A 19,539-nucleotide genomic window follows, 5' to 3' on the forward strand; every position below is an offset into this window, starting at 1 on the left:
GCTCCAAGTGCGTAACCCCTGCATGGGTCTCCCCATTGTCATTGCGATGGCATGGTAGGATGCTATATTTAAGACTCCAGGATGGGCACTCAAACATGGGGAACATTCTTTTGGGGAGAGTCATTCCTAGTGTCATCAACAGGGAGAAGGAAACGCTCCTTTGTCCCTTCTCTTTCATGAGGACAGGCACTCTCACTGTAGTCTTCACAGGGTGAGTTTGGTTTATCTGTAAATAAACTACCATTTATAGTAAGATTTTATAAGATCTTCACAGCAGCATCAGTTATTTTGTATGATCACTTTATTTGGATTGCACTTCAGAAATAGACTGTGTTTCGTGATTGTATCTGCTTTAAAGTGTAATTACTGTTTTTCCAGTGTTGTTCTTATGAAAATACTGTTTTACTTCATGTTTTCTCACAAGAATCTATTCTGGTTTACTAGTCTGTTTAGAAAAAAATATATACTTGGATTGAAAAGTGTAGGCTTTAGCAGATCAGAACTCTGTATCTTTACAATAAACAGCACTCTAAATTTTCCAGGGAAAAATAAAAAATATTACATGGTAAAAATTAACCTGGATATGTAACTATTCATAAACATGGAAACAAACATCTGATGCCCAGTAGTCATTCTGCAGCTGAAGTAGTCCTGAAGAGAGTAGTATTCTATGACATTACAAAGGTATTTTTTCCATAAAAGCCTGTTTTATTATCTCTTTCTTGTATTTGCCAACATTTCTTTAATTCCAAAGTTAACGTCTACTGAGGAAATATTATCGTGATAATTCTGTATTTTCATTTGCATTTGGGGATATTTTGCATTTACCACAACAACTCTGCTTTTCCGTACAACTGTGCTTTTCCTTGGACTGTTATTAAAAAATTTGTTTACATTAACAGAAAATTGTACTACTAGTAAAAGCTGAGGGGTTTGTATTTTTTATCATTTTGGGATTAGAAAGCAGTAGAACTAAAATCCAGGTGCAAAATTTGCCAAGGGAAAATTTCAATAATAGAACATGAGCCAGGGAAAGATTTACAAGTATGTTTGAACAAATATTATTCAGCAACAATTACATTTCCAAAGCTGTTTTTACAAAGTAACAGAAGCTCTTAGATCTTGAAAATCTGGACAGTTTAAAGGTTTGTGCTGTATGTTTCTGAACCAATTGCAAGACAGAATGAGATAAGGAAGGATACACTTTTAAAATTTACTTTTGTTTAATGCTCACTCATTAGTCAGTGCCTAAAAGCAGCATGCTGCTTAGTCCCAGAGGAGAGGCTGCAGCAACAGCCTGGTTCTTTAGCAGCTAATGCAGGAGATGGATGGGAGCCAAGAGCGCTGACGTTTGCTCCCTGTGTTTCACCTGTAAGAGAGGGATCTCTCTGGGAAGGCTTCTCTGGTCACTCTGGGGAAAATCACACCGTTTACTGAGTAACTCCTTTAAGGCTAACATTGTTATGCTATGTTTTCTCCATGATTTATCAACCTTTTTCTAAGCCATAAGAAGAAACAACTGATGTCAGGATGCACTCAAAGGACCGGATAAAGCATTATCTTCTTAAAGTATTGAACTATAACTGTTCTTGTCAGCAGCCTAGATATGCAGATGGGAATACAGGGTGAAGAAGTGCTCTGTTTTGGCAACGGCAACTGGAGCTGGTTAGTTCCAGAAAATCCACTTGGATTTTCCAACTACCACAGACACCAGGTGATTTCTGCACAGCAATCTGTGTGTTTGGTTCAGCAGCATTGCCTTATCTAACCCCTGGCACATCCAGGCAGGATCAGAACCTGGTGCAATCACAACCTGGGTGGCAGGTCACAGGCTATGTGGCCTCATAGCTATCCCTGCAATATAGTTTCCGGACTAAAAATCTGCTTATTTTCTAAATTTTTCTTCCGTATCTCACTATCTGATGTTCCATACCTTATTTTGTCCTTAATTTTCCATGCCCCTCTGATGTCCAGATGCTCCTCATTTGTCTGCATGCTATATTGGGGGTCTGATCTAATGGAACTCCCTGGAAGAATATCAACCAGATTTAGAGCATAAGATCAGTCCTAGGAAAACAAACCTACCCACAAAATGCTTCCTTCTTACTGTTCTGTTACATCTTCAACTGCCTTTAAAGACTTATTAATTTCTTCATCTGATTCCATTTTTCACAGAAGCATCACGAAACAAACCCCTCTCATAGTTTGAATGCCAGAAGATAATATTGTATTAACTTTCATCCACAGCCCTTGAAAGTAAAAGCAAAGCAAGGACTTAATGATAACTTAAAGAGATTCTGTTAAGGTGTCTTATTTGAAAGCCACTTCATGTTTTATTTTATTCCAGCAAGAAAGTTCATTTTTGACTTCCTAGCATGGGAACCCGAACCTTCTTCCACCACAGAGAGGAGGAGCAAAAGGAGGAGAGGCAACAGAGCTTGGAAATGACCTCCACAACCAGAAAGAAAAAGTTCAAAACCAGGTAAGCCACAGAGTTAGGGACAGGCCGAGTAAATCAGGTCCAGACAGGACCTTCTACACTCGGCACTGAGCATTCACAGATCTGTTGAATTTTGAGTTTATGAAATTACGGAACCTTGTCTGCATTCTTTTACCTGTGTCTGCCTCTGGAAGTGAGGAAGAGGAGACTTTCAGCCTTTCAGAGTTATCGATAGCAGCTGCCCTTGCCTTGACCTCCGAAATACCACAGTAAGTCAGAAATCATTATAACTCAAATACAACCATTGTATGCAACATTGCCTTTGTATATAGGGATCACAGTTTCCAACTCATTTTGTCAGAAGCAAAAAGAGCAGGTTCAATCAAGAGGTTCTCCCTTTGAAAAGAAAAAACATTAGACCTCAACTAAAATGCAGGAAACACAATTATAGCACCTTGGTACATGTGATAATGAGTAATATTGCCCTGCTGACAAGCAAAGGCTTAAGAGAAACCAGATTTCAAAGAAATAAATGGAAAATACAGTCAGATTAATAAATTAATAGTAACAGATGGAACTCCCCCTCTTTCCTAGAAAATCTTGGTAATGATTCTGCTGTCCATCCTTCTGTGATGACTGAACAACCTAAGTAGTTACCAACATATCTCCTCCATTTAATCCTTCTCCCAGTTCCCTGCCCCAGATTAAAAGTGGTCAAATAGTGGGTCCCCTTCTTGTGCCATTAAAGTATTATCTCTCATGGTAGCACTGCTGGTTCCTATGAGGCATAATTGCCTGACATTCATACCCATACTGCATACAAGCTAACATTTCTGTCCCCAACACTTATTCTGATATAAAGAAAAATATGTGCTATAAAACAACCACAAAAAAGACCAAAACAAACCAAAAAGCATTATCCTAATTTCTCCTGGTTTTTATCATCGTGTGTTCCAGGGATTACAAGCTAAGAAGAGAAGCTGCCACCCTAGAGCTAGAACAGAGGGGGCAAAAGAGAATTCGGTTTGGGAATGACATGGAAAAGTTGGAAAAGGAGGTTATTCAGAACTGCAGACTGCTGCGTGTGAGAGCTGACCGGAAGGCCCTTCGGAGGAAGGTCAGATCAGATATCTCTATTGGCAGCAGAAATGCCAACAGGATTAAAATTGCCAAGATTAACTAGCATTCTGGAGAGGATACTAAACCTAATTAGGTGTTAGGTCAACCTCAAAACCATTAGAAATAAGGACAAGGCCTTATACTCCTGCCACTGAACCATCATCACACATGTCCCTTTAGTAAAAGAATGTGTGTAATTAGAACATAATCCCTTTCTATTGCCTTTATGTAGTCTATCCTTGTCATAGGCTGTAGAAAAGGCACGCATGGAGAAGGAATACATTGAGCTGCGTTCAGGGCGACCACCTATGTTCTGGATCCCCCTCAGAGTACATGCAGTCTGGGAGAGGATGGAAGTGAAGCTGGCGTGTACAGTCCTGGCTTCCCCACCGCCGCAGGTTACTTGGTATGTCGGTCAGCAGCAATGACTCATGCTGCCCTGGTGGCTAACAGTCTGTGTGCGTTTCAGGAAGCAACCAGAGCAGTAACATCTGTTTCCTGCTAGAAAGAAGGAAGGAAGAGCTTCAGAAATCACAGGAAACACTTTCAATTCTCCAGTTCCACTGTTAGGACCAGTAAAGACATTAAGTACTCAGTGGGCCATAGAGGCAGTGGACAGTTCTATGAGGCTCCTTCTGGGACAGGACTGATATTCACGTAGATTTCCCTGCTGCCCTTGGTGCTGTCCTCTGTCCTGCAGGCAAACTCGGGATTTAAGTCTTGGAAATCAGAATCTGTTGCCAGCACTAAATCACTGCACATACACACACCAAGGCTTGGCTACCTTGGATACCATGCGAGTTTTAGCATTAAACTGCTATTGCTTCTACAATTTGTAAAATACAAACCAACTCTTTCATTTACTCAGCTTTGCGTATTTACCAAACCACAGGAGAGGAAGTGTTACGTACTGGGCCTGATTGCATCCTTTACCAATGAGTTACACAGGGATGGAAATAAACAAAAGGTCACCTCAAAAAACAATTTGCAAAGTGTACTTTGATCAGTTTGTTAAAGTGATTGACCATTCCTCTCATGGAAGGTTTGAAGTATGCAAACATTTGGATTACTAATGACTTCGTAGGCAGCTAACTCTGCTACTGTCAGAGCTCCTGATGTCCTGTGTCCTTCCAGAACAACCTCTTTGAATTATTCAAAGAGCAAAGAGAATATGAACCTCCCACAGATCCCCAGTGAACACAAAGAAGCAAGAGACATCTGCTCGAACTCGCTCACACAACCTGCAAAGCAGGGAGCGTAAACTGAGGAGGATGCAACAAGCCAACGCTAAGCTGCCCGTAGGCAGTCTGCAAGTAGCCCTGGGGAAGGAGCACACGCAGGACTATGGGAGGGGATCTAGGTTAGCTGCAAGGCTGTTTTGGATTGATGTGGGAGATCTGTAAGAGAAGGAATTGTGTCTACTCCTCTTTTCTGCTGTGCCTCTGTTGTCTTTGAGGTGGTTAATTTTAAAATAAAGCGTTAATTTTACCAGTCTATTTCTCTGTCCTTTCTTAAGCAGCATGTCTCCTTTGTGTTCAACTAGGTATAAAAATGGAGTCCGTATTGATCCTCGCCTAGCCCCAGCAGGAAAATACAAGATAAAAAACAAGTTTGGGATGCTGACCCTGCACATCAGCAGGTAATGTATGTGCTCTTGTCCAAGTTGTTTTTTCAGTTCAATAAGACCTGCCCTCCTGAAACTCCCAGTTTGTGTATGCTAAACAAAAAAAAGATAATTCTTCTAGAATCTGACTCTGCTTGACTTTAGTGTGTTCTGTTTGAGCTAAACCTTTGCCATCAGCAAGCAATCCCAATAGCAGTTCATGAGGTTTAAAAAATCTTTAAAAAAAAAGTAGAGCCTTATTTATTTTGCTCCTCTTTTTAGGCATGGCCAAATTTTCACATTTAGAGTAAGGCCATGCAAATTAAGAGCACTTCACAAGCAGACATACCAACGTGTTTTAGGATTGATCAATGTAATCAGAATGACATTAGCTCAACTCTGTGAATTATACACGTGATAAAGATACATGCCTATCTTCAGTGGAACCAAGTGTTTCACAGTTTTTTAACTTGTTCATTACTTGAAACGTTTTGCTTCTGGGTATCAAGAGAAAAAATTGACCACTAAGTATAAGAAATCCTTGTCATCAAAAGGAAAAGCAGCTTCTTGATGAAAAGCAAATATCTACTTCTAACTTCTGGGATTAAAGGGGAAGCCCTTTGAATTTGTCCTGTGAAGTATGACCGATAACTGAAAGCTGAAAAGGAGGGGAAATGTTTTTTTTCCAGATGCTCCATGGAAGATTCTGCTGAATATAGTGTCGAAGTTAAGAATCAATACGGCGAGGCATATTCATTTGCTACAGTGCTTGTCAGGAGTAAGTAGAAAATGTTCCTTTAGTTTTAAATTTTCAAATTCTTTAGATTCTTCAAAATATTTTCAATGCTATACATTATATCATGGGAACATAGAAGCATTCTGGAAAAACAGAGAAAGAAGTGAGCACTCAATAGGAGAGGAGAATTTCTCTCAGTTATTAGTGAGGAGAAAGCACAACTGGCTAAAATAAACCTTAGCTACCACTAACTAGTATGTATATGGCTGATATAACAGCTTCTCTTTCTCAGGCACTTCTGGACTCAGGCAAAATCTTTCAGATTCCATACGGACACAGCTGTTCTTCCACTGCTAAAATTGTACTAAATTTAGGTACTTATTTCTTCTGGACTGATATGAAACAGCCATCCAGTTAACAGGCTTAGAAAGAGTCTGCTGCATTTGTAAAGATAAGCAAGAAATTGGTTAACAAGTACTGTGGCTTTCAAAGGGATCTCTCAGTGCAATGTTGCATAGAATACCGTATTTCTCTCTCAGATCAGTAACTACCAAGAACAAATACAAGATTTTCTTCTTTGATCTGTGCTGTTCTTAAAATAACTGGCATAGACTGGGTAGATACACATTCTGCACAAGCCAAATCCAGACATACGGTGAAGGAAGTAAACTACCAGTACTTAAAAAGGGAAATTATATCAAGCTTTAAGAAATATGCAGTCCAGTCTCCTAGGATCATAGTTCAGCTGTTCACATTTCATACATATATACATGTATATAAAATAATAATTTTGTCATAAAAAGCCTGAACAGAATAGATCTACAGAACTGTAGATGACTAAACGCTTCAGTGGGACTGACAGAGTCCAGGGAGTAATTCAAATGGTAACAGATGAATAGGAAGGGAAGAGGTTTGCTTTGGACATCTTACTGATGTCCACGAAGAGATGGGTTTCTTTGGCTGATTGAATTGCAAAGCCAGCTTGAACTATTTTTTTTCAGACAGAATGGGTCTTCTTTGGTTTAGATAGTATATTTATTGTTAGTGTTTTAATACACTCTTGGCTCTGTCATGGGTTATGTTATTATCATACTTATTCTTTGCTTGCCATGTTTTGATCACATCTGAATACCATTTGGGGATACATATGCGTACAGAAGAATGTGAGTCCAGAATGTTACTCCAGAATTGTAACAGAAGTGTATTGTTTATGATATCTTTCAGATACTTTAATTAAACAGTGTCAAAATTCAGCATATCTGGAAATACGCAGCACACCTTTACCAATTCTAAAGGGACATGTATAATAACCCAGAAAACCTTCATTTACAAGCCTTCCCAGATTCCTAAATTCCCCTTACCCTAACGCAGAAATATAGGAAAAGTTACCAGGTGTGCAATGCTTCTCTTCTATAAAGGTTCTCATAGTATGTCCAGAACTCAGGAACTGGGCCTTTGCCATAAAGCAGAAGCAGCAGTCTAAAAAAAAAAGAATCCATGGCAATAATCACATACTCCTCCCAATTCCCATCAGAATCTTTAGGATCAGAGCAAGCATGATGACAGAATAAGGGCTGTGGTCTACCACAGCAAACCTTGACTGGTACTGCTCTCTTCACCTCTAAGTGCCTGATTAAACCGTCCTTCATCGGACTTGATCAGCATTTCAAACAGCTTGCAAACATTGTTCCTTGTGATTGCGGGTGAGAGGCCCACACTGTTCCTTCTCCCCTGACCCTGTCTAATGCCATCCCAGTAACATGATTCTTCCTTTTGCTATTTGCATTTAACATTCTGAAAATAGAGACTACACCAAGGCCTTAATCCTGCCTCCACTGGAAACATTCCTCATCCCCCAGGCAGGCTGATGGCATCTTTTCTCCTGGCCCCACGCTGTCTGGAATGCCCTTGATGCCAGGGGAGGGTCTCCGGCATCTGTGGTTCCTACAGCAGAAGTTCACTTTCCCTGCAGTCATCACTGAGGGTCTCACAGGACCTGGGATGAGGTTGCGCTTTACCTCTTGTGTATTTCTCTCCTCTTCAGCTACTAACTCAGTCCTCGTCTTTCGCTTATGACTGAGCTCTGCTACTGCCAAGCTTCACTCATCGAAAAAATAGGCATTATTTTATGTGCATTTCTTGCAGCTTACAAAGATAAGAAAGGAAAGTAGCTCAATTTCATCCTATGCTAAGTGCATCAGTTCTTAGATTTCCGCTCCAAATAATTTCATTTTGTGCTGTGATGTCAGCCGTTCTCACAGGTTAGATCAGGTAAAGTGGGTCAGCATTCATACATGATGCCTCCAAAGAACTCACAGCTGTTGAAACAAATGATTTGGTAGGGAACACACTTCCCTCAGCTCCAGGAATTACCTTAGTGTCTCAGGACTGATATCGTTTCTTTTGGTTACAGCTTGAAGTCCCAGTCACTGGTAGTCTTCATGAATCCCACATCATCCTCTGGGAATGCTGTTTAAACCCAGGGGTTTGGCCAAATTCCACTTTCAGTGATGTTTATGACACCAACACTTTTTTCTTTCCTTTTCCATGCTGTATGTGGCAATGAGTAGCTGTCATGCTCTGTCTCCAAACAGGGACATAATTGAAGCATTTCAGTTATGGATGATCCTAGATTGTCATGCTTCTAATTTGGACAGTACCATATTGGTACATACATATGACAAAAGTTGTAGCTCCCTGTATGCATGCTTTTATTCAGCATAACTTTCCTAGTGCAGCTTAAAAAGACAGAAGGCAAACTGAAAAAAAACTTCCTTAGCTTGGAATAACTGTGTGCACATGAGCATTTAAAGCAGTATTACTTACATTAGCTTAGTCCTGTGAACAATTTCCTATGGAGACGCATCCTCAGTTGTTTGTGAAGGTAATCAGCTGTCAAATGAATTAATGTTTTACCACATTATGACACTTTGAAGGTTCACATTAAGAGCTGATTTGCGGGAAAAACATAGTTTGCTGAGCATCGTTGTATGTTTTTGAGGGGAAGATAAACACTGGCATGAGATTTGCTAAATGTATTTTCCTCTTGTCTTATAGAATATTACGGAAAGGAGTCAGGATTTGACTCAGAAATATACAGAAGTGAGTAAATTATTCTTGTTATTATTATTTCTTTTATTTTTATAGCCTGAAGCAATCTGATTCTTTTTTTCCTGAGCTATAGCCTTTCCTGTTAGCCTGTCTGCATGTGGAAAGTGCAAGGCTCAGGTACCACTCTAAAGATATAATGATAAAAATACTACAAGAAGGAAGGCTCTGGGAAGTCTCTTTATCATGCTGACTTTTACTCTTATTTCATAGGATCCCTTATGGCCAGAGAGGCAGATTTTGCTTTTCCACTAAACCCCTTATTTTCAAGAGAAAAGGAGCCTTTCACCCTCTCCTGTTACTTCTCTTCTGATTTACTTGAACACCAACGAGACATTACCTGGTTCAGAGATGGTTTGTATGCAATAGCTAAGTTTATATACATTTACCTATATGAATATGCCATTTGAATTCATAGCTGTGATCTATTGTTCACAGAAGAGAACTAGAATTCAGGATTCTTCAGCTGTTCTCAGCTGTTCTCAAGCTACAGGTGTTATTATTTAATTTGTAGGTTTTCCTCATTCGTAAAAGGATGATACCACTAAAATGTTGTGGAGGTAATGACATTTCTGCTCGTAAGAATAGTTTAAGAGCCTCAGTTCTATACAGTGAAAGTGTCAAGCGTTTGAAAAGCCAGTGGTTCTCTAGTGAAAAAAAAACTTTTAGATGCTCTGTGTTGTTCTGCTGGAAATCAAGGATTCTGATCTTAGCCAAACTGGTAATATTTCCGTGCTACTAAGTTTTGGAAAGCAGAAGCAATGCAGTAAGACTGCTCTTGCCATTCCAGCACTTCTGCCAGAATCAGCTATGAAAACAGCAGGGCCTACTGAGTTTTAGTGATTTGAGGAGAATTTGAGTAGACTTTCTATCTCAGATCTGATAAATACACACAAAATGCACAATATGTGCCACTGTATTTGCTTGGTTTTGAGCACCACTCGGTCAAAAGATCCTGCATGCTGAGCAGTAATGTGTCTTCAGTTAGAGCTGGCATAATATTTGGAAGACTTCAAAGCATCCACTTACTTAACGTGGAGAGTACCTTTAACTCACTAATTCATCTCAAGCCACATTTTATTACTCTTTTTCACTTGCACTGCAAGCTCTTCAGGACAGGGACCATGCTTTTTGCTTTGCATTTGTGTACAAAGGGAACAGAGAAGCATAGCAATGAAGTAGGATCACAGTCCGTGACTATAACTCAGATGCACAATAATATCAGGAGTGTCTTACAGATCCCTCATCTTGCTCTGTGTTTTTTTCTGCATTTGGAAATGCCACTCCTGACTTAATCAGTTCCAGTGGAGTTCCTTTACCCCCTCTAATGCTTCACAGGTGAGTTGCTGCAGAACTCCGAATGTCGTGAACTGAAGTACCAAGACCAGGAGGCTTCTCTGACAGTGTCCTGTGCTCACAAAGAAGATGAGGGATTCTACACTATCCGCGTCCCCTCACTGGATGGATATAAAGAGCAGACCACTTACGTGTTTGTTAGAGGTATAAGCAGGATTCTATCCCACTTAAAACAAAAGCTCCTTTCCTAATACCTTGGCATAAAGGAATTTGCAACCTCACACACAAGAAAATATCTCCCAATTTTGTGCATGGAAACAATTATGAAAATGTCCAAATCTTATTTTCAGTAGTGATTTAGGTACTAGAAAGTATGACTTGTATTACTGAGATGTAGGCCCTTAGACACTTAAAACTAAGCTATTGAATGAAAATTTTGGAATGGAGAAGAAAAAAAACCATAAACACTATCACTTGGTGTTTCTCTAGATGCTGCAGCAGAGACAGCTGGTGCACCTGGGTCCCCACTCAATGTGAAATGCCATGACGTAAATAAAGACTGCTTGACTCTTTCTTGGGTAGTGCCCAGTGATAATGGAGGAAGTCCGATCCTAGGATACTATATTGAAAGGTCTGTATGTTAATCAGCTTTGAGCAAAAAAAGCTCATGATTGTGTTGTGGAAAAACCACACAGGAACTCCATGGCTGCGTTTCATTTCAGGTGTGTTGCTGGGTCAGAGGATTGGATCCCATGCAATGACAAGCCTGTGAAAACCTGCAGATATCCTGTCTTGGGCCTTGCTGAAGGACAGACATACCAGTTCCGAGTAAAGGCTGTCAATAAAAAAGGCATCAGTCATCCTTCAAAAACCAGTGATCCAGTTACAACATATGACCCCAGCAAGGACAAGAGAGTGACAGGTTTGTCCTAAACACAGGAAAATCTGCTCCTTAAGTACAACGTGAGGCTGGAGGCATAACTGAATGCAGTTTGTCCAGAATCTCCCCATTCTCACAAACATCACTGCAACATACTGCCATGATGTGCCTTTGCTGAACCCACCTTAATACTATTCTGAATAGAAAAAGATCAAAATACCAGTTACGACATTTCATTGTACGTGTAATGAAATGTATATCATTATGCATATAACGAAATGACACAGTCTTGGGCTCTGCCTTTCCTGACAAGCCCCAAGATCTTCTCTTAGTGGATAACATTGCCCTGTTTGACATTACAGTTATTCCATATGACGAAGGCCGGACGATAGAAATTTTCAAGGATGACCTGGAAGGTAAGTTTAAATTTAACTCAGCCATTCTCTCAGAGAAGAATGATTGTTCTACAACAATGAGATCTGTAATAACATGACTCTGGAGAAAACACGCTTAGGAAAATACATGGTGAAACATCACTGCAAGCTGCACAAGGATCAGTAAATATCCTAAACAGCACAGCCTTTTATAATAACCTTGGTTTGCCTCTATGTCCCCAAAGGGTTTAAGTCTCCTTCTTTATATTGAAAAATCTTACTTTAGAGTGGGAAAACATAATCCATTGTAAAAGAACTTCTTTTTCCTGCCACGTTATAACTAAAGCAAAGCCTATTCTGACTTCCCATAGGACATATTAAAATTCCCTTGCCACCCACCAATGTTCATGCAAGTGAGGTCAGAGAAGATTATGTGGCTTTGGCCTGGGATGAACCAGATCCAAGAGGCAGAGAGCCACTGAATTATTACGTGGAAAAGGTAAGAAAATAGTATCACATAGAAGGGAAATTGTAGAACAGAATCATTTCTCAGATAGCCTATAGCACAGGCAAGGCTATTCGCTGTGCCAGTTTAGTAACTAGAGAACTACAGCTTCAAAAATGGCTTGCTCAGCCTCTCTCCAGCTCCACCATTTACTTGAGCTATGATCCTGACTCTTGACACAAACTCGAGTAGTAATGATTAACAAAGAATAAACAAGTAAGTTTTACCACGGAATAGCAGCAGAGTTTTAACAGGCAGATTGTCCCTATTGTCCCTGCCCTAAGGGCCCTTAAGTGTGGAAAAGCTGTGAAAAACTGCATAATAGTTCAGTTTCCTGTTCCCCACTAATCATTTTTCTGGTTAATTAGTATCTTTTACCACTCTCCTTTCATACATACCCATTTCCCACCTGCTGTACCATTTCTGCTGCAAAGGGGCCCTCTGTTGCCAAGGAAGAAAAGGTTGGGTATATCAACAAGAAATGTCTCATTTTGTACTGTTTTTTGCTTGTTTGTTTAAAATCTACTTTTCTCTAAAGATTACCTTTGTTATTGCTCAGGAGGGTTTTAAGCTTGAGTTACAACATGAGTTGTAAATCATCACCTTTTTTGTTACAGTCAATTGTAGGCAGCAACTCCTGGCAAATGGTTAATCTGGATATGCCAGTTAATTCCCCAAGATTTGCACTCTTTGATCTTGTTAAAGGAAAATCATACTGTTTCCGCGTGCGATCTGTTAACAAGTATGGAATCAGTGAGCCATCCCTGCCCAGTGAGCCTGTAACTGCTGGAGCAAAACTGGGTAATTATTTCATTAATATGCTCTACACTAATGATATGGAAAAGGAGACGTACTATGAAAGTAACATGTGGGTGCCCCTGCCCCCTCTTTCCTTTAAACTTCATGGTATATGATTACACAGCAGTTGCTTTGATATCAGGAAATCTCTTAAAGCTTTAAATCCTTGTTTAATTACTTTGCAGTTGGTCAGTGCAGTGTAAATCTAACCAAGCAATGATGGGGGAATTACATTTAATAAAAGAAGAAACAGTTGAAGCCTGCGTTTAATCCAAGTATGCTTCCAGCACTGCGTAAGAGAGAGGTTACACAGGCCAGCGGTGGAAGGAATGACAGGACTGCTGAAGCAGCCTGTTTCTGGGGGCTTCCGACAGAACGGCAGTCTTCGCAGCGCTGATTCGTTTTGTTTTCTGCCTGCACCGAGCTGACTACATTAAGAGATACAAAGGCTCAAACCCTAACCCTAACCCTTTCTTTTATTTTTTCTTTTCTTTTATTTCACTCTTTTACTTTTTGATATGCTCCCATATTAAAACTGCGCTAGTGTTCATTCATACTGTCCTTTTTTCTCAAGAGTGAAGCAGGTCCCATTTCATAGTGGAGTTAATGAGAGTCACTATACGAGTCCTGGTTCTCTCTACTTCAGGGAAGGTTAAGTAGGTGTAACTCTGCAGAAATCAATGGGCTGTAAGGGAGAGAAATATGAGATATGGCAAACCCAAACATGAAAATATAGGCTCTAGATTGGGACAATGTCCATGGTATTTTGCTCTAATTTGAAAATGGTGTTCTGGAAAAATGAATAAATTAAACAGGCCAACTCACTTACTTGTAATTATTTTTTTTTACTTATAAATTTTAAATCCTCCTATTTTTCTCTGTGTTTTTTTTTCTTTCTTTAGCTACTCTGCCTCCACCATCTCAGGTTTTAGCTTTCAGAGACACCAAGACATCTGTTGTTTTGCACTGGGATAAGTTAGAGAATGGTCTGGAGCCTCTTGGCTACTACATATACTGTCGGGAGACTGGGACAGAAGAATGGCAAACTGTCAATAATAAGCCCGTGACCTGTAATAAGTGAGTTCATCTATTATACTCCATTGAGAGAACACAGGGTGCCAACTTGGATTCTTCTGTTTATGGCTGGAGTCGCATTTCAGATAAAAAAAGAACTTCCTTCACTGCACACACTTAGGCTCGCACGCACACAACCACCACGTCCTCTTTTAGAATTAAGTATTGCTCAAAGTTTCACTTTTACATCCAAAGCCAGACTGACAGCAAAGTCTGCGTATATCTTTACAGACTCTGGATCTGCAGAAAGTAGATAGACCTTGTAGCACCAGTAGAACCACATTCCATTTTTTTGCTTGCTTTCCAGTAGACTAAGTTGGTGTCACTCACACATAGGATTTAGAATACCTCTCTAGCTCTAGGGGTCACATGTCAAGCAGAGAAAGTCCATTAAAAAGTCCTGTTTATTCTACCGACAATGCCAGCCAGCAGTGCGATACCTCTCTATGTGATCCATACTTACTGTCTGATTTACTGGTAGCTGCTTTATGTGACACAGTGCACTTTAATTTGTAAAGGCAAATAATGATTTTGTAACTTAACAATGCCTTATTAAAATGTAGTGCTGTCTGTTCAAAAGACTGTTTACCTGTACTTCGAACAGTCAAACAGAAACATCTTAATTTGCTCTCCTAGGTTTACTGTTCCTGGACTGCAGCCTGGAAAAGAATATGTCTTTTGTGTGAAATCTGTCAGCGAGGCAGGACTAAGTGAAAGCTCACCAGAAACAGATCCTATCGTTGTAAGGCCAGCTATTGGTAAGTAGTAACATATACATGCACATACACACAAAAACTAAGTCCCTCAAAAATACATCTATCATGTCTAGCTATTACTACAGGTCATGGTAATAATGTTGAGCAGATAAGCAAAGCAACAGGGAACTGATTTTCTTGTACCCTGTGGCTTCTGTCATCAATTATACTTGTCAAAGGTGGACAGAGTTAATTAGCATTTTGACTTAGCAGTGTGCTACATTTTCAGTATGAATTTGCCACTGGTACAAGTGACCATTTTAAGTGCTCAATTACGCTGGTATCTTGAAATCAGCATTGTGAATTTCTCCAGGGCAACTACAAAATCCTATCAACCACATTAGCCAGTATCTAACCCTCCACCTACTCCATTTTATCAACCCACTGCTTCCACCTTTTCTGTCAGACAAACCATAAAGCAACATCCAAGAAACGTCTTGAGATACAACTGTGACTTTTGCTGGGACTTCCAAATAAGAATCTGGTCATTTTCAAATATTTTTACACTGCAAAAGGGGTATTAAGGGGCCTTAACACAAATAGAATCACATCTGGTACGAGCACACAGAGATTTCCTCAGCCCAGTTCATCCCATACCTACACCCTCTTCCCGATGCCTAGATCCCAAACCTGCACTGAAAGTACCCCGCTTTCTCTCTCCCTTTGCGGCGCAGCTTGTCCATCGGCACCACACGGGTTTGTTCTTCTCAACTGTGGGAAGGCTGACATGACCATCGGCTGGAAACCCCCAAAGCGCAAGGGAGGAACAAAGATTCTGGGTTATTTCCTAGATCAGCATGATACATCTGAACTAGACTGGCATGAAGTCAATATTCAGCCAATTCCTCAACGAGTTTACACGGTATTCATTTCAGATATAAAACTGTCCTTCCTTAAGCATAGTGGGAAACATAGCTCTAACAAGGGCTGAGCTGTTTTTCCTCTACTTCCTCTAGTCTAGAACTCTTTCCTACCCTCACAAGACTACGACCACGCAGGGCTGTACTAATAATCTGTTTGCACTTCTGAACCCAAAGGTCAGCAACCTTGTGGAAGGTCACCTGTACGAATTCCGTGCCCGTGCAATGAACATGGCTGGTGTCGGGGAACTATCTGAACCCAGTGACTTGTTCAAATGTGAGGAATGGACAATGCCAGAACCAGGTATCTCTCATGTAAAAACAACAGCCAGAAAAATATCACCAGGTATACTAGTTATCTCCTCACTCTTCTGTGAATCCCAGGGACTTCTGAAAACTATAGATCTGTATAGGAGTGGCTCCCAGTACAGAAAAGCACACAAACGCTTCTAGGGAAGCTCCAATTCGGGCGTATGGCATTATTTCTGCATTACACAGATAGAGCACCCAGGTATTTTTAATAATATTGTTTCCAGAGAACGAAGAATCTGGATCTTAATGTCTTTGTATATTACACCAAAGCAAGTAATGTTAAACCATCTGATGTATGCTATTTTCTAAAACTTACCTCTACAGTTAATTAGCACAGAAAGCATCTCCCATGGACCCACTGTTCACTTGTTATCTCGAAACTCTCTGCTTTCTGATCTCTGACTCAAACAAAGTGCACCCAGTTGCATTTGTTGATGTTACTGTTTGACAGCCTACCCTTCTTCGAACAGGCCCTCCTTATGATGTGAAGTGCACTGAAGTAAGAGACTCGTCCCTGAAGCTACACTGGGAAGCACCATTATACACAGGAGCAGGTCCAATTGCAGGGTATTATGTAGACATGTGTGAAGAAGGGTCAGAGGAATGGAAACAAATAAATAAGCAGTCCATACCCACCACCCATATGAAGGTCTGTATATGCACTTACTATCCAAGCGTCGCTTCTCATTTAGTCTTACATGAATTCCTGTCATTGTTTCCTGCAGGTTTCAGATCTGGAGACAGGGAAATGCTATATTTTCCGAGTAAGAGCACTGAACAAGGCTGGAATTGGACCCCCTTCACTCCCCTCGGATCCTGTGGTGGCTAAAACCAAACCTGGTATGACACTAAAAATGATGAGATTGCGCGAGTCTGTAAATACTATGATGATTCTGGTAAAAAACTGCTTTATGAAACATCAGCTACATGTTTCATAGCAAGAAAGAACCTCAGTCAAAATAAAGATTTGCAAATCAAACTGCCCAAATTAATTTACTCTAAGCCTGGATCTGTTTTGTTAAGGAATGTTTTGTGGGTTTTTTGCTCATACAGGCACAAATGAAATTGAACTTGGGGTCGATGAAGAGGGTTTCATTTATATGGCTTTTGAAGCTCCTGAAAAGAATGACTCCTCTGAATTTATCTGGTCAAAGGACTATGAAGGACCACCAGATGCTGACAGAGTCCAGATTGAAGAGAAAGGCAATAAGTGAGTATATAACGCACACTGGGAAAATTAATTGTGGACTGTTGAATAAAGAACACATTAAACACTGAGAAAAATGTGAAGCCAAATGTTTCCCTCTCCTTCCAATATACAGCTAAAATACATATAGACACTATTGAACTGCAAATTTCTGTCCCTGATTCTCAGCTCTGGTGTCCATAAAATGGGGCATTCAGTGCAATCTTCAGGTCACAAAAGAGAAGCGTCAGCCATCATACTGCTAATGTTTTTGCCTTGCTCCTCAGTGTCATATATAAATGACAATTAGTACTCTATTTAATGTTCTAGGTGTATCAAATGTATTGCATTCTGTTACAGAAGGCATAATTTTTGAGAAAAATATAATTTTTATTATTATTATTTCTAAGATCTAAGCTTATACTGAAAGAACCATCAGAAAAGGATCTGGGTATATATTCAGTGGAGGTCACGGATGTAGATGATGATATCTCTGCCAGCTGCACTTTAACAAAAGAAGGTAAAAACTAATGATTGACAAGAACAAAAATCTAATGTCCCATAATTTTCTAATATTAGATGTTTAGAGGAAAGTTTCTTGTAGAGGAATAGTAAGTGACTGATGTCACTTAATGATAGTGGCATCATTAGAAAGATGTTTCCCATTCCTTGAAGGCTCAAGGGCAGTTTCTTTTACAGTCCCCTAAGAAAAGATTCCATGCTCCTGGAAGGTCATTTTTCCATTACAGTTCAGATTTCACACACAGCTACACTATCACAGTGATTTAAAACTTCTTTAACATGTTTCTTGAACTAATACAACCAACATTTTACTCAGACATAACTAAGAATTATCTTTACAACCTTTTCTAGTCCTCCCCGCTATCGAATGTTTTGTACTTCTTATCTTCTTCTTGACATAAATAAAGCTCATTAAGAAATTAAATAAAATTGAGACAATGAATTTGTTTTGGAATGACAATGACTTGTCATTCTTTGAATTTCAGATCTGGACAAGTTATTGAAACGTAGCCATGAAATCAGGAACCCATGTAAGTTGGACCAGTAAGAAGACACTACCATATGTATAGACTCTGAAAGGGGAACCCTGGCATAACCCTGGCAAAGCCAAATTCTGTGGTTCGCCTATGAATTCCTCTCCATGGTTCTCTTTGTTTTCCAGTGATCAAGCTGATATCTGGATGGAACATTGACGTTCTGGAGAAAGGAGAAGTGCGGCTGTGGCTGGAGGTTGAAAAGCTGTCACCAAATGCAGAGCTGCATTTAATCTTCAATGACAAGGAGCTTACAAGTACCCCAGTATGTTTTGCTTTGGTTTTAATTCTGACTTACTTTCCCTCTGCTGAACAGGGAGATAGAGCAAATGGTTACATTCCCAGTTTTCTAAATTCCCATCAGATATTTTGATGTGTGTTTTTGGAAGCCTCTAGGGCTTGGTTTTCCACTTTGCATAAACAGAAGGCCAACTGTCTGATTCTCAAGCTGTCCAGTCCTAGTTTGAAGCAAGGCTGCAGCATTGACCCTGTTAGTTAAAGACAGTGTAATATCCCTCAGTGCTATGGCCAGCAAAACCTTCAGCGGTGAAACTCAGAGAACATCCCCTCCTTACCCAGCTTTCCTGTTACCCACCCGCTCCTGAGAGGCTGCCTCTGACAACCTTGCCACAGCAGAGACTGCCGTTTTATAAGGAATTTTCTGACAAAAAACCTCAGCCATGTGTAATTCATCTGATGGCACATATGCACCTGTGCAGGACAGAGAGCTTTGTCTTGGATGAACAAACTTGACTCATTTCAGTGGATGCTAAAGACATACCATCTCTCACAATAAGACAGGATATTTTTCTTTTGCTTTACAAAGCAAAGCTGCAAGCTCTCCACCCTATCTCTTTGAATTGAATACAGATAAATGTCATGAATTCTAAGAGCAGATGAAAGTGATTTATTTCTCAGTCCGAGCACTGGAAATAACACTGCGTCCTGCGTTACAGTGCACTCCAACGTTCTCATACATTTTAAAAAAAGTTCTAGCCTCTCCCTTGCTTCTCATATCAAGTTAATACTATAACATTTTAAAAGTATTTGGAATGACAGGACCAGAGGGGAAAACAGTTGAGAATGAAGAACAGTATAAATCATTTGCCTGCCAGTTAAATGCAGTGTAGCAACGCCAAGGTAACAAAAAGAACAGATATAACAAAGGGATAGGACTAGGCCAAAGAACTTCACAGCTGTTATTGCGATGTTGGGGTTTTTTTAAGCAATGTGTAGCAAATTTATTGAAGGCTTCTATTCTAAGAACTGTCTTTTCTACACTGGAGAACTGACATGGTTACACACAATTACCAAGTATTTGTCAAGTTCTTTGTAACGATAATACTTGCTTAGAGCAAACGAGGCAGTAAAGCATAATGACGATATTTATGTTTAAGCATCTGGCAGGTTTCAGGGTGTATGTATAAAAGGTTCAGCA

General features: G+C 40.0%; 1 protein-coding gene across 1 annotated transcript in view; it reads left to right on the plus strand.

Moving 5' to 3' along the window:
* Nucleotides 1-147: 147 nt before the first annotated feature.
* Nucleotides 148-19,539, plus strand: part of MYOM3 (myomesin 3) — a 27,751-nt gene continuing 8,359 nt past the window's right edge. Inside the window, exons 1-25 of the mRNA XM_009709411.1 lie at nt 148-211; nt 2,348-2,482; nt 2,635-2,709; nt 3,398-3,557; nt 3,808-3,965; nt 5,103-5,198; nt 5,852-5,940; nt 8,956-9,000; nt 9,220-9,360; nt 10,345-10,506; nt 10,792-10,933; nt 11,025-11,224; nt 11,545-11,598; nt 11,928-12,055; nt 12,679-12,862; nt 13,762-13,936; nt 14,570-14,691; nt 15,363-15,550; nt 15,726-15,852; nt 16,331-16,509; nt 16,586-16,700; nt 16,914-17,070; nt 17,457-17,566; nt 18,054-18,098; nt 18,230-18,366. Coding sequence (XP_009707713.1) covers nt 2,376-2,482; nt 2,635-2,709; nt 3,398-3,557; nt 3,808-3,965; nt 5,103-5,198; nt 5,852-5,940; nt 8,956-9,000; nt 9,220-9,360; nt 10,345-10,506; nt 10,792-10,933; nt 11,025-11,224; nt 11,545-11,598; nt 11,928-12,055; nt 12,679-12,862; nt 13,762-13,936; nt 14,570-14,691; nt 15,363-15,550; nt 15,726-15,852; nt 16,331-16,509; nt 16,586-16,700; nt 16,914-17,070; nt 17,457-17,566; nt 18,054-18,098; nt 18,230-18,366 — 3,096 coding nt within the window. The 5' untranslated portion in view covers nt 148-211; nt 2,348-2,375. The remainder of the gene's footprint in view (nt 212-2,347; nt 2,483-2,634; nt 2,710-3,397; nt 3,558-3,807; nt 3,966-5,102; nt 5,199-5,851; nt 5,941-8,955; nt 9,001-9,219; nt 9,361-10,344; nt 10,507-10,791; nt 10,934-11,024; nt 11,225-11,544; nt 11,599-11,927; nt 12,056-12,678; nt 12,863-13,761; nt 13,937-14,569; nt 14,692-15,362; nt 15,551-15,725; nt 15,853-16,330; nt 16,510-16,585; nt 16,701-16,913; nt 17,071-17,456; nt 17,567-18,053; nt 18,099-18,229; nt 18,367-19,539) is intronic.

This window comes from Cariama cristata, unplaced genomic scaffold, assembly GCF_000690535.1.
Source record: "Cariama cristata isolate BGI_N322 unplaced genomic scaffold, ASM69053v1 scaffold10311, whole genome shotgun sequence".
Taxonomy (NCBI): domain Eukaryota; kingdom Metazoa; phylum Chordata; class Aves; order Cariamiformes; family Cariamidae; genus Cariama; species Cariama cristata.